This window comes from Delphinus delphis, chromosome 8 (assembly GCF_949987515.2).
Source record: "Delphinus delphis chromosome 8, mDelDel1.2, whole genome shotgun sequence".
Classification (NCBI taxonomy): domain Eukaryota; kingdom Metazoa; phylum Chordata; class Mammalia; order Artiodactyla; family Delphinidae; genus Delphinus; species Delphinus delphis.
In genome coordinates this window covers 32062260-32075920 of record NC_082690.1, presented here as the reverse complement: position 1 = coordinate 32075920, position 13661 = coordinate 32062260, and the positions used below count along the sequence as shown (strand labels likewise).

The following is a 13661-nucleotide window of genomic DNA, read 5'->3' as shown; positions in this document are numbered from 1 at the left end:
TGAGGGAGTGTTCTAACTTCATTGATTTACATGTGGCTGTCCAGCTTTCCCAACACCATTTGCTGAAGAGACTGTCTTTTCTCCATTGTATATTTTTGCCTCCTTTGTCAAAGATTAATTGACTGTAGGCGTGTGGGTTTATTTCTGGGCTCTCTTTTCTGTTCCATTGAACCATACATCTATTTTATGCCAATACCATGATTCCTGTAGCTTTGTAGTATTTTCTGAAGTTTGGGAGGGTTATGTCTCCAGCTTTGTTCTTTTTCCTCAGGATTGCTTTGGCAATTCTGTGTCTTATGGTTTCATATAAATTTTAGGATTATTTGTTCTAGTTCTGTGAAAAATGTCATGGACAATTTGATAGGGATAGTGTTATATCTGTAGATTGCTTTGGGTAGTATGGCCATTTTAACAATATTAATTTTTCCAATCTAAGAACATGAGATATCTTTCTATTTCTTTGAATCATCTTCAATTTCCTTTATCGATGTTTTATAGTAGAACTACTAAAATGTAAGATTAAAAAAAATAAGAATGACAGACAGCTGTATTTTATCTGTACTAATGAGTAGGTAGGAAAAAAATGGTTTAGCTTGAAGTGAGAAAAACTAAAACAAAAGATAAACAAAAAGATAAATGGAAAGCTGTTCAGAAGAGACCCACTTAGATGGGTTAAAGATAGTTTCATTGAGGGCATTTTATTTTCGGGAAGAAGGAAAAAGAGTGAATTATGAGTATTTTTTCTGGGTCTGCATACTCATGATACTATACCAAGGTTTGAGTTTTCTATAGGTACACAGAATTTGTTGCCAAAGTGTGATAGAAGCTAGTAAACATTAACGAAAGAGAAATGAGGAACTATTCTTATACAAAATTTTTATTGGCTTTTGTTAAAAGCCTTCCTGTTGCAAAGTGCCCACCTCTTACCTAGTATGAAAATCCATTTGAGTAGGTTTGCCCACTGTAACCTACTTCAAAGACCAGTGAGCACACATAGAGTCAAACAAACAAACAAACACAAAAACAATGAGAAACAAAACTTTTACAGTATGTTGTCTGTGATATGTTTAAAGTAAAGGCGGATACATTTATATTCATCATAACAAATGTTAAGGTCAAAAAAGCCACTGCTTGTAAAGAATTATTATAATTTGTATAGTAATGCTATTTCCTATTAAAAGAATTATAATACATGTCAGGGAGTCCACAAGTAGGCTTCTTCCTGGAAATAAAAACCAAACTTATCAATTTGCCTCAGTGTATTAGGTAAGAAAAAAATGACCGGTGTCTAACTGAAGCGTGCATTGTGTTGATTCTGATTTTGTGTAAAACTGACCATATAGGAATTTTCCATTTGGATTAAAATTCTGAATCCAAAACTAAGAAACAGTTTAGAAGCATAATTATTTTCAACAAATTCTAAATTTCCCTTAGAATTGAAGGCCATGGGAAGAATACATAACCTGAGTTCTGATTTAGTCCTTAAGATCCGGTTACCAGCTGCTCTCGGTCATCTTCATTCCTTAGGAAAGACTAGACTTTTCTATTTAGCAACCAATCCAGGAACTAGATTTCAGCACACTAACCACATCTTCCTTCTCTGTATCATACTTGTACGCTTTGGGTCCTGAAAAGAAGTAAATGTAGCCTAAAAGAGACAAAGTTGAAATTATGATTACTGAAAATGACTTGCAAATTTATAAATGGGATTGTCTTGTAGTTGTAACTTTCTTGAGGTAGCACCAAATGGGGACTGAGAACATGTCAGGTGGCAGTTAGCTAATCCTCTTCACAGCTCTCTCTGAGCCCTAGAACTTGACACCCCTAACATGTTGATCATCTCTCATCTCTCTTCTCATGCCAGAGGTGGTTTTTGCTTCTACTCAGGCTGTTCCCCTCCAGGAAATCCAGCCCCCACTGTTTTCTTTCCCTAATCAAACCTCTAGTCATTCTTTAAAACCCAGCTGAAGTCCCATCATGAAATCTACAGCACCTGATGCCTGTTTTGATCTTTTCTTCCTCAGATCACCTCTTGCAATTATTGTGAAGACTACCACACAATTCAATACTAAATTATAGATTATCTTGTTTTCTAGTAATTTCATCTGTGTTGGATAGAGGGTCATTTCCCAAAGAGAATAACCATTCCACAAGTGCAGAGACCATATCAAACTGTATTTGCATTTCTGAACAGTGTCCAGCTCTGTGCTATGTACTCAAGAAGAATGTTTTGACCAATTCAAAAGATCCAATTAAACTTATTCAACCCACTTCAATTCAATTCAACTTTCCCAGCTATGTGTTAAATTTCAGGAGTTGGGTGATGGTGTGGGGAAAGCCCCTGGGAAGGCTGAGAGTATGTGCATTTTAAAGATGAAAAAGGTAATTTTGACTGGATGGCCTTTATGATGTAGCTGACTAATGCACTGAAGGTATACTTTTAAAACTTTCCATTTGTAAAGAAAGAACCATAATGACAGACTTTTTATACTCTTTCTGGTGGTTAATCTTTTTAGCTAAATTTATAAGGGACTCAGGGACAAAAAAATAAGAACCAAGGACTCCCATTTGGAAATCCATCTTCTTCTATGTTACAGCAGAGACCAGATTTCTTGTTACAATTTCTACAAAGAAACTTTACAGTGGAAACACTCACCATTTAACTCCATAGCAGCATCTATTTGGCCATTAACTCCTGAAAATTCTTCTTCAGTATTCTTTGGATAGTCTTTTTCCATTTTCCTTTTTCGTTCATCATAGCTGGAAGAAATATTATTTCATAAATAATATAAACAAGAAGTATTTATCGATTGTAGAAGACACTGCGCTATCAGGCATATTTAGCCAGGGCTGATTTATGATTTACTTTAGATCTCTCTCTTTCTCTCTGTCTCTCTGTCTTTCACACACACACACACACACACACACACACACACACACACACACACACACACACATTCTGCCATTTCTCTCCCAGTTTCCAGAGATTCTGGGAACACTAGTTTGGGAGTCATTTGCTGTAAACATTCTATTGTTAAAAAATTTGCCAGATATATTGTTTAGAAATAGTTATATTGTTTAGAATTATAGGATCATATTTCTATAATTAAAAAAGTACTACCTTTCAATGGGAACTCTGCATATATTTTTAGTGCTTTATTTACTGTTGCAATTTCTGTCTCTCTTTTGTTCTCTATGTATGAATTTCTTGGCTTACCAAACAGTTAAAAACCCTTCACAGAGGCTTTCATTAATGAGCTTCTTACTGTGTACCCATAGAGGAGGGGTTGAACAAATAATGCACAGTGAATGAATAAATACATGTGTGAATGCTCAATAGATAAAGACAAGAAATGAGAAAATCTGGAATAATGGAGACTGCCTTTTAAATTGTTTTAATTGAATTAAATTTTTTTGTTTCCTAGAAAGATTATACAACTGACCAAAGAGTAGATTAGGTTTTTTTTTTCTGAATCCACAACTACCGTGCAATGATAACTCTGAAGATTGGTTAATACCTCTCTTTGTGATCTAAATTACCCCTTGTAGAAAAGACTGTGACTTGTATGAATCAGTATGACTTGTATGAGTTCAGCATGTAGGCAGGGCAGACTCTTTTCCCTTCAAGAAGTTTTCATTTAAAGTGTGAGAAAGTCCCTTCTTCATTAGCGTAGAGCTCCCAACGCGGACATTCCCAAGGTGGACACGCCACTGCTTTCCCACCCAAAGGTCAATTTCTCCTGTGTCTGGGCCACTGAGAGTTTCCTGCAGCAGCAGATCAAATCCACCTTCTCCTGAAATGTGCCTTTCTTGTAACTATGACTGCACAGGCCAGGGGACAGATCTCTCATGATACTGAGCAGATCAAACGTTGGGAAAGAAGTATTCAGGCTGAAACTGACTAGTGGACTGAGGTGCTTTATGGGGTGTTGCGGATAGGAGTGGAAGCTAAATCCTAGAAGTATCAATAGGAGTCCAAACTCCCTTTCCAGGAGAGCTATTAGAATCTTCCAAGTAGGCCAAGGGGAAAACCAAGTTATATGAGTTACTGTAAGCACAAATAAACATGGAAGCCATTTACCATATTTTGTTGTCATCAGAAGTGCCAATAAAGAGTGGGGACAGGACACCTGTATGGTATTAGAAGCAGTGGTTGCAAGGTATCAGGACTGTAATGAGGGAAAGACTGGAGAGAAAGAACAGCCAGGCATATTGCCTCTCCCGTGGCTTAGACTTCTTTTGTTCTGAAATCTAGAGTCAGACACTGAAAGTACAGGTTGTTTACATATTAATCTCTGTTCACTAGGTTTTCTTCTCTCAATTCCCTGAGGCAGTTGTACTGGGAAAATGGATGCTTTGAGTGAAGGGAGTGAGGAAGATAATTCCAAAGCTTAAAATATTTGGGGAGAGGGATGCAAAAGGAAGAACAAAGAAGTGACCAAGAGACATTTGGCGTCTGTGGATATAGAGGGAAATGTGGTGGGGGGATGCCAGAGAACATGACATTTTGAATTCTTTGCTTAATGTTGACCCCTAAGCTCAGGGAAAACGGTGAAAAGCCTTTCATGTCTTTATCCTCTTTTGTCTGCTCTGAATAGAGGATTAGAAGCTGAGCTATTATAATTAGAGCTATGCCTTACCTTTGTGTTCATTAAACATTTATGAGTGATTTTGAGAACTTAATCACCATTTATATTGTTTTATGGCAAAAGGTGTTCTCAGTTCCAAACAAGTGACTGATTAAAGAATATCTATAGGGAAACCTATTACAAGTTGGGATCTGCTTGTATATTTAAATTGGATTGGGAAATCTGGAAAGTATGAAAGGAGAGAGTAAAGATCTTTTCTGAGACTAGAAATACTGTTTAAATAATATAGGAATAAGTTTTAAAGAGAAAATGATGACTATTAATCCAATAGAAAAATCTGAAAAAGAAATCTTTCTCTTTTTATCTGTCTGTTTAGTTTGCTAAGGTGGGTGATGGTGACATCTAAAATCTTATATTATATATATATATATATATGTTCAGAGGATAATGGAGGTAATAATATTATATGTAAATAAAATTTCAAAAGAAATTTTAGAGATGCAATGTCTGGCTGAGAATTTTAATTTTCAATTGCATTTATAAAAACGTAGGCAAAAATTTTGGCAAAACTATGAAATCATTTTTTTTCCTCCATCCCTTCTACCACTTATGTATTTAATAGTCCCTCTCCCTTTCTGCCAACCCCCTCTCTGCCCTCTTGCCTCTTATCCTATAACTGCTTTCCAAAGAGTATTACTCTCAATAAAATCTATCTCAAAGTATCAGTCTGACACATAAGTCACCATTTTAAGATTAGCTGATAACATGTATATTTCATTTGGACCTTTTACGTAGTCACTGTGTAGATGGGCCTACATAATTAACATAGGGTTACCTACTTTTCATTTTACCAAGTAAGAACATTACCATCAACCCTCAAAATAAAAATTACCACCTATTTCCATTATCATTTCAGAAAGAAAAGAAACTTTAATACTAAAAAAGGCAGAAAGGACATAATCTCAGAATAAAAGATGGTTCTTGCCAATAATACTGACCCAGATCACACCCCCCTGTGTTTATTATATTGTGCTATTTTTATTTTTCTGTGGACTGCTGAAAACTTTGTGATGATCTAGCCCTTGGTTTTTGGACAGATATTTGAGGATTTCTGTTATAGAGCAAAGAGTGTATAGTCAGATGGTTCTGGGTTTGAGTTCTGACTCTGTTACCTGCTGGCTCTGATCAGGGGAAAGTGTTCTGAGCTCTGAACCCTGGTTTCCTTATCTGCAATACAGTAGTCATGAGGATGAGAGAAATCACACACACACAAACACACACACACACACACACACGTGCCTGGTACATGTTAACGTCAAGGTCTGGCCCAAGCTATAAGACTTTGTAGTTTATTTTGGCCCCAAGAACCAATAACTGACTGGCTAGTATGACATTTAGTGGATGTTGCGATTTGGTCTGGGATCCTAAGTCACCAAAGAGTTTAGTCTTTACCTAATTTTTTAAACACACTTCATTAAGATAACATGCAATAGTAGACAAGGTTGAGAAGAGGAGAAAGGAGGGCTAGAGAATGTTGGAGGTAGTCCAGAGACCTCAGCAGAAAGGGGTTAGGAGGTCTACTAGTATGTTGAGGATTTGGCTGAGGGTAAAAGAAAATAAAATTATATGATAGGATGAGAATTATGGGCATGGGTATTTTAATTGACAGTAAATAAATAAATCAATGGTGAAGAGAATAAAAGGTGACTACGTATGGTAGATGGGACGGATCTCTGTATTTGGATTCAGAGGGCATAAAATATATCCTCAGATGGACTATTTTTAGCTGTGTGACCTTGATCTAATCACTTAATCTCTTAGATGCAATATTTTCAACTATGAAATCGAGATAGCAATACCTACTTCTCAAGACTGTTGAGAAGGCAGATGGGAAAATGAGAGAATATGAGAAAATACGCAGTGTGATTCCTAACACATAATAAACCATCAATATTTGAATACTAAGAAAATATTTATTGTAAATATACTAGAAACCTGCTAAAATCGTTGCATACGTTTTCTCATTACTGAGGTCTTTTTTGTGAAATCTAAATATCAACTAAAAATGATTCACCTGTAACTATGTTTATGTCCTTTAAGGGTATTTGTTTAATCATTTAATATTGATCAATGGGTATAGATATTAACTAAATCATTACTGACAGTGACACTTTACTAGTGATATTGCCATAGATATCTGATGTGGTTTTTCATATATATTATCTTGCTCTCTACCTTTGTAATCTAAGAATTTGGGGACTATATTGGTAAAGTACTTGCATATTGTTTAACTGTATGCTCAGACCTTAGATTTGTTAGGAATTTGTGGTGTTTTCATTGTAATGATTTCTAACTTATGTCAGTGGCAAAACTTAACTCCATTCTGCCTTCTTTGAAGTACTGAATAGGGAGTTCAGTCTGCTAAAAGATGCTTAAAGAAAATGTGAGAAAGGATGGCAAAAAGAGGAATTTATTGATAAGTATTTATGGTATATGTTTCAGGAAGTTTCTTCAAGGAGACCTTTCTAGTGAAATCTAGTGGAATTTCTGGTGGAATCCCCTTTGAAGTTAATAATCCACTCCTAGCCAGGAATCACATGGCTTTCACGGAGGAAGGGACCTTTGTGATCTCACTAGAGAGGGCAGCCGGGAGAGTGGTCAGGAATGAAGAGAAGGGAGAAGAGTAAGAAGCTGCCATGTACCATCCTAGATAAGGGTCAGGAACCAGGTCCCCATGAGGAAAGTGACTGTGAGAAAATTCTGAAACAAAGAATTAATAACAATGTTGAAATGTATTGATGGTCTCAATTACTATCTTACTGTATGATGAAATGCAAATTTATATCTCCAGCCTGAATTCTCTGAATTCAAGACCTGTATTTCCAACTGCCTTCCAGACATATCCATTCATCGGTCTCACTAGCATTTCAAACTACATATGTACAAACTGGAATTCCTGTTTACTCTTTAATTTTGCTTTACTTCTTAATTTTATTCTTTCCCTATTGAATGGCCTTAGCTTCCTTGTAAAAAATCAACTGAGCATAAATATATGGGTTTATTTCTGGACTGTCAATTTTATTCCATTTACCTATATGTCTATTCTCATGTTAGTTTCACATTGTCATGATTACTTTTGCTTTCTAGTAAATTTTGAGATTGAGAAGTCTGAGCTCTCCAACTTTGTTCTTCTTTTTCAAAATATTTTGGCTATTCTGGGTCTTATGAGTTTCCATACAGATTTTAAGATCACTTTGTCAGTTTCCCTGAAGAAACCAGTGATATTCTGATAGCGATTGTATTGAGTCTGCAGATCAATTTTGGGAGAAACTGCCATCTTAAAAACATGAAGCCTGACCCATGAACATAAGATATCTTTCCACTTAGGTCTCATTTAATTTCTTCCAACAATGTTTTGTAGTTTTCATATTACAAGTTTTCTACTTGTTCTGTTAAAATTTATTTCTTAGTATGTTTTTCTTCTTGATGCTATTGTAAGTGGAATTGTTTTCTTAATTTTATTTTTGCATTGTTCATTGAAGTGTACAGAAATACAATAGATTTTTTCATTTTGAACACATACTCTGCAAACTTGATGAACTCATTTATTAGTTATAACAGTTTTTTTTCTTTTGAGGATTCTTTAGGCTTTTCTATGTAAAAGATTATACGACATACAGATAAAGATAATTTTACTTTCTTTCCAATCTTTTCTATCATTAATTTTTTATAGCATTCATTCTTGCTTAATTGCCCCACTAGAACCTCCAGTAAAATGTTGAATAGAAGTGGTGAGAATGGAAATTTTTGTCTTGTTCCTGATATTAGGGGGAAAGCATCCAATCATTCACCACTGAGTATGATATCAGCTGTGGGTTTTCATAGATGCCTTGTATTAGACTGAAAAATTTCCTTATATTCCTAGTTTGTTGAATGTTTTTATCATGCAGTGGTGTTTGATTTTGTCAAATGCTTTTTCTACATCTATTGAGATGATCATATGGTTTTTAATTTTTTTATTCTATTGGTATGGTGTATTATATTAATTGATTTTCAGATGTTAAACCAACCTTGCATTCCTGGGAAAAAAAGTTTCCCCTTGGTAATTCTTTTTATATGTTTCTGGATTTGGTTTGCTAGTACTTTTGGAGGGCTTTTGCATCCACATTCACAATATATTGGTCTGAAGTTTTATTTTCTTGTGATGCCTTTGTTTGGTTTCCATAGAAGGGCAATGCTGGCCTCATACAATAAGTTGGGAAGTATTCCTTCCTCTTCTATTTTTTGGAGGAGTTTGTGAAAAATTGGCAATAGTTCTTTAAATGTTTTGGTAGAATTCACCAGTGAAACATGTAGGCCTAGGTTTTTCTTTGTGGATAATTTTTTAAATTATGAATTAAATCTCTTCACTGGTTATAGGTGTATTCAAGCTGTCTATTTCTTCCTGACTCAGTTTCATCACTTTGTATATTTCTAGGAATTTGTCTGTTTCATCCAAATTTTCTAATTGATTGGCACATAATTGTTCATTCCTTTATAACCCATTTATTTCTGTAAGGTTTGTAGTAATGTTCCCTCTTTCATTTCTGATTTTAGTAATTTTGGTCTTTTTTTTACTAGGTCAATTTAGTGAGCAGTTTGTCAATTTTCTTGACCTTTTCAAAGAACCAAATTTAGTTTTGCTGATTTTCTCAAATTGTTTATATATTCTCTAGTTCATTCATTTTCACTGTAATCTTTATTATTTCCTTTTTTCCTCCTTATTTTAGGATTAATTTGCTGTTTTTTCCAGTGTCTTAAGTGGGAAGTTAGGTCATTGATTTGAGTTTTTTCTTCTTTTTAAACATGGGTATTTACAGCTAGAAATTTCCCTTTGAGCACTGCTTTAACTCATCAATAAGTTCTCATATGTTGTATTTTAATTTTCATTCACCTTTACGTATTTTCTAATTTCTCTTGTGATTTCTTCTTGTCCCATTTGTTGTTGAAGAGCATGAAGTATAATTTCCACTTATTTGTAAATTTTCCAGTTTTCCTTCTGGTATTGATTTCTAGCTTTATTCCAATGTGATCATAGAAGGTATTTTGTATGATTTTAATGGTTTTAAATTTACTGAGGCTTGTGTTTTGGTCTAACATGTCATCTGTACTGGACAATGTTCTACATGCACCTGAGCAGTATGTGTAGTCTTCTTTTGTTGAGTGAAGTGTTCCATAGATATCTGTTAGGTCTAGTTGGCTTATAATGCTGTACATGTCTTCCTTTCCTAATTGCTCTTGTTGTCCAGTCGTTCTGTCCATTACTGAAAGTGAAGTATTGAAGTCTCCAACTATGATTATTTCAGTTGTGGTTTTCTCCCTGCATTTTTGTCAGTATTTTTGCTTCATCCATTTTGGGGCCCTGCTGTTAGGTTGTCTTATATTCCTGGTAGAGTAACCCTTCTATCACTATAAATTATCTCTCTCTATTCCTAGTAATACTTTTAATTTTAAAAGTATTATTTTAATATGTTTTGTTACCTGGTATTAGCATAGTCACCCTGGCTATCTTATGGTCATTGTTTGCATGATGTATATTTTTTCCATCCTTTTACTTTCAGTCTATTTGTATCTTTGAGTACACAGTGACATCTTGTTTTTTTATCCAGTCTGACAACCTTTACAATTTGATTAGATTGTTTAATCTATTCACATTTAATATTATTGATATAATTAGATTTATATCTGCCATTTTGCTTTTATTTTCTACAGGTCTCATATCTTTTTTAGTTCCTTTTTTCCTCCTTAATGCTTTCTTTTGCTTTACTGAAGAATTTCCAGTGTACCATTTAAATTTCTTTTATGAGGTTTTTACTTCATTTAATAAAGTTATTTCCTTAGTGGTTGCTATAGAGCATACCATATATATTTTTTAACTTAACATAATCTGCTTCAAAGTTTATATATAAATGTATATTTTATTTCTATATGTTATAAGCCCAGCCATACAATTATATATATATATATATATATATATATATATATATATATATATATATATATATATATATACACACACACAACTTTATACAGTTAATTTTAATTAATTTAAAAATCAGTTAAGAGAACAAATACACATTTATACTATCTTTTATAATTACATAATTACACTTACTGGTACTCTTTTTTTATGTGCATTCAAAATTTCAAATAACTGTCTGGGGTTACTTGCTGAAGCCTGAAGAATTTTCTTTAGTACTTCTTGTAAGGAAGACGCTAACGACAAATTCTCTGTTTTTGTTTATCTGGGAATGTCTTTATTTTGCCTTCATTTTTGAAAGATAGCTTTGTGCAATATAGGATTCTTGGTTGAGAGTTTTTTCTTTAAGCACTCTGAAGATGCTTCCCACTACTTTCTGGCCTAACTGGTTTGACTGACTTCCAGTCTTGTCCCCCTCTAATCCAGTCACACTGCTGCCAGAGTGATATTTTAATAACACAAATCTTAATGGGTTACTTCCTTGTTTAAGACATTTAGAGATATCCCTCTTTTCTATAAATTAACACTGATCTCCCTAGAAAGGCATAGGCCCTCCATGATCTCCATCCTTGGACCAAATCTCTCATTCTAGCCCACGTTCTAATCATACTGAACTGCTTGAGGTTTTCCTCCTATACACAGGCTTTTTTATGCATCAGTGCTTTTGCTTCAGCTGCTCTCTCTGCCTGGAAGCGCCCTTCCCCTCCTGTTTGGGAAACTCCTACTCAACTCTCAAGATGAAGCTCAGTCACTGCTTCCTCTAAGAACTCTTTCTTGACAATTTTGCTAGAATTGTCCATTTCCTCTTTGTTTTGCCCCACTAATCCTTGTGCAGTCTTTTACGAGGCCACCTGGATTGCTCTTAATTACTTATCTATACATTTACCCTCAACTGTAAGACTTGTTGAGGGCATTAATAACACCCAATATGAACTGAGTACTTACTATAGGACAGGCATTTCACATTTTCTCATTCATTTCCACAACTCAATGAGGTAGTTACTATTTCTGCCTCCATCTGCCTCCATAAACTAAAACAGAAAGGTAATCCAGGTTGCCAGATGACTGCTGTTAGAGTTGACATTAGCACTCTCTTACTCTTGTCTACACTCTTATAAACAGCAAACTTTGTGCCTTCTCATGTGTCAAGGTCCTAGTACAGATCCTGACATGTAATCATGCCCAGTATATGTATGTTGAATGTGGTAGTTTGGCAATACATTAAAAAAAAAAAAGATTAAAAAACCAAGATTTTGAACTCCACCCATCTTGTAAATTTTTATTACTTATTATTTATTTCTCTATGGTGACTAACTATAAAATCCTTAAATAAACAGATCCAGTTCCAGTATTCTTAGGGTATCTAGGAAGGAAAGAATTTAGGAGACTGTATCCTATTTTGCATCAATCATGCCTCCATATATGTAGAAAGAGTGATTTGGGAGTGGAAAAGGGCTGGAACCTGTAGATTTGTAAATCACTTTACACAAAATTTAGAAAACACTGACCATGTCAAAGAATGATGGAGTTGATAGCGCCTCCCCGTCCCCCCGACCCCCCCCACCCCCACCCCACCCAGTTCTCAGGAACTACTTGGTGTAATCACTGCTCTGGTATTAGTAGGCAAGGGAGAACATCTATTGGGAGAAATTAACCATAGGTAGTGGAAGTAATGTAAAGAAAAAAAACTGGCTGGATCATTTAGGCCTTCTAGGAAAAGAAAAGGAAGGAATGAAAGCAAACAAATGTATGGGGAAGTAGCCCTTGTTAGTAAAGTTTAACCAGTATGTCATTTGGTAATGTAGCATGTGATGGCATCAGCATGGCAGAACCCCCTTTTGGATTTCACTTTGTAGTTCTGTGAGCTGCTCCTCTGTAAGTTACTATCAATATTACACTGAATGTGGGTTCTTACTCTTACAGCCTGAATCAACCTAGCCCCAAGCCAACACTCAAACCTCAGTGGAGGAATTCTTCAGTAGTTTTCTCATGCCATTTCATTCACTAAAACGGGTCCCCACCCCTAGGAGTTCATGGAGAATTTCCCTGACAACCTGCACATCCAGAGACTTTTCTTCCCTTGGCACATTACTTGTGTCACAGACTGAACTAGCATGAGGACCAAAGAAGAACCTGAGGAATGACTAAGGAAAATAAATCCTAACACAATGTCAATGGGTGTCAATAGTAAAATTATTCGTCTGTAACTTGAGGCTTCTGTATTTTTTGAGTGTGTCCATGTGCTTTACCTATAGAACTTCATTGCCTCCTTTGCTTTTTCCTTCCAGCCCTCTTTCTTCCTATTTAGAATAGGATGTAATGGCTGAGGCGCCATTGACCACCTTGAATCCTGTGGCCACTATGAGAGTGGAAGCTACCTGTTAATACTAGAGCAAAATGCCAGAAGGAACTTGGGTCCCTAATGGCCATGGACCCACCTTACCAGCTCTAAATCTGATAAACTTCAGACATTTTACATATATGAGAAAGAAAGACCCTTATGTGTTTAAGTCACAGTTATTACTAGGTCTCTCTTACTAGCAGCTGAACATAATTTCTAACCAATATAGGCTTTACAAGACAATAAGATGTCATACTCATGCGTGAAATGTGTGGAATTCAGGGGGATTTATTAATAAAGATGATATGTTAGCTTTTCCTGAACTTTTTTTTTTTTTTTGCGGTACACGGGCCTCTCACTGTTGTGGCCTCTCCCGTTGTGGAGCACAGGCTCCGGACGCACAGGCTCAGCGGCCATGGCTCACGGGCCCAGCCGCTCCACAGCATGTGGGATCTTCCCGGACTGGGGCACGAACCCGTGTCCCCTGCATCGGCAGGCGGACTGTCAACCACTGCGCCACCAGGGAAGCCCTTTCCTGAACTTTTGAGGTTATTTGAAAATAACCTTTTCAAGGTTATTTGTCTTATTCCTTAGTATGTAAACCGGTGTCTGTGTTGGAGAGTATGAAGTAGGAGACTCCGATTGCTGAAATGACTGTCTCTGCCTTGCCAAAAGCAGAGATTTCAGTGCAATTTCAGGGCCCTTCAGTATT

General features: G+C 35.7%; 1 protein-coding gene across 1 annotated transcript in view; it reads right to left on the bottom strand.

The window, feature by feature from the left end:
- Positions 1–1547: 1547 nt before the first annotated feature.
- The window catches only part of MMP20 (matrix metallopeptidase 20), a 50528-nt gene continuing 38414 nt past the window's right edge, over positions 1548–13661 (bottom strand). Inside the window, exons 9-10 of the mRNA XM_060018040.1 lie at positions 2657–2760; positions 1548–1648 (exon numbers count right to left, since the gene is read on the bottom strand). Of these exons, the coding sequence (XP_059874023.1) occupies positions 1548–1648; positions 2657–2760 (205 nt within the window). The remainder of the gene's footprint in view (positions 1649–2656; positions 2761–13661) is intronic.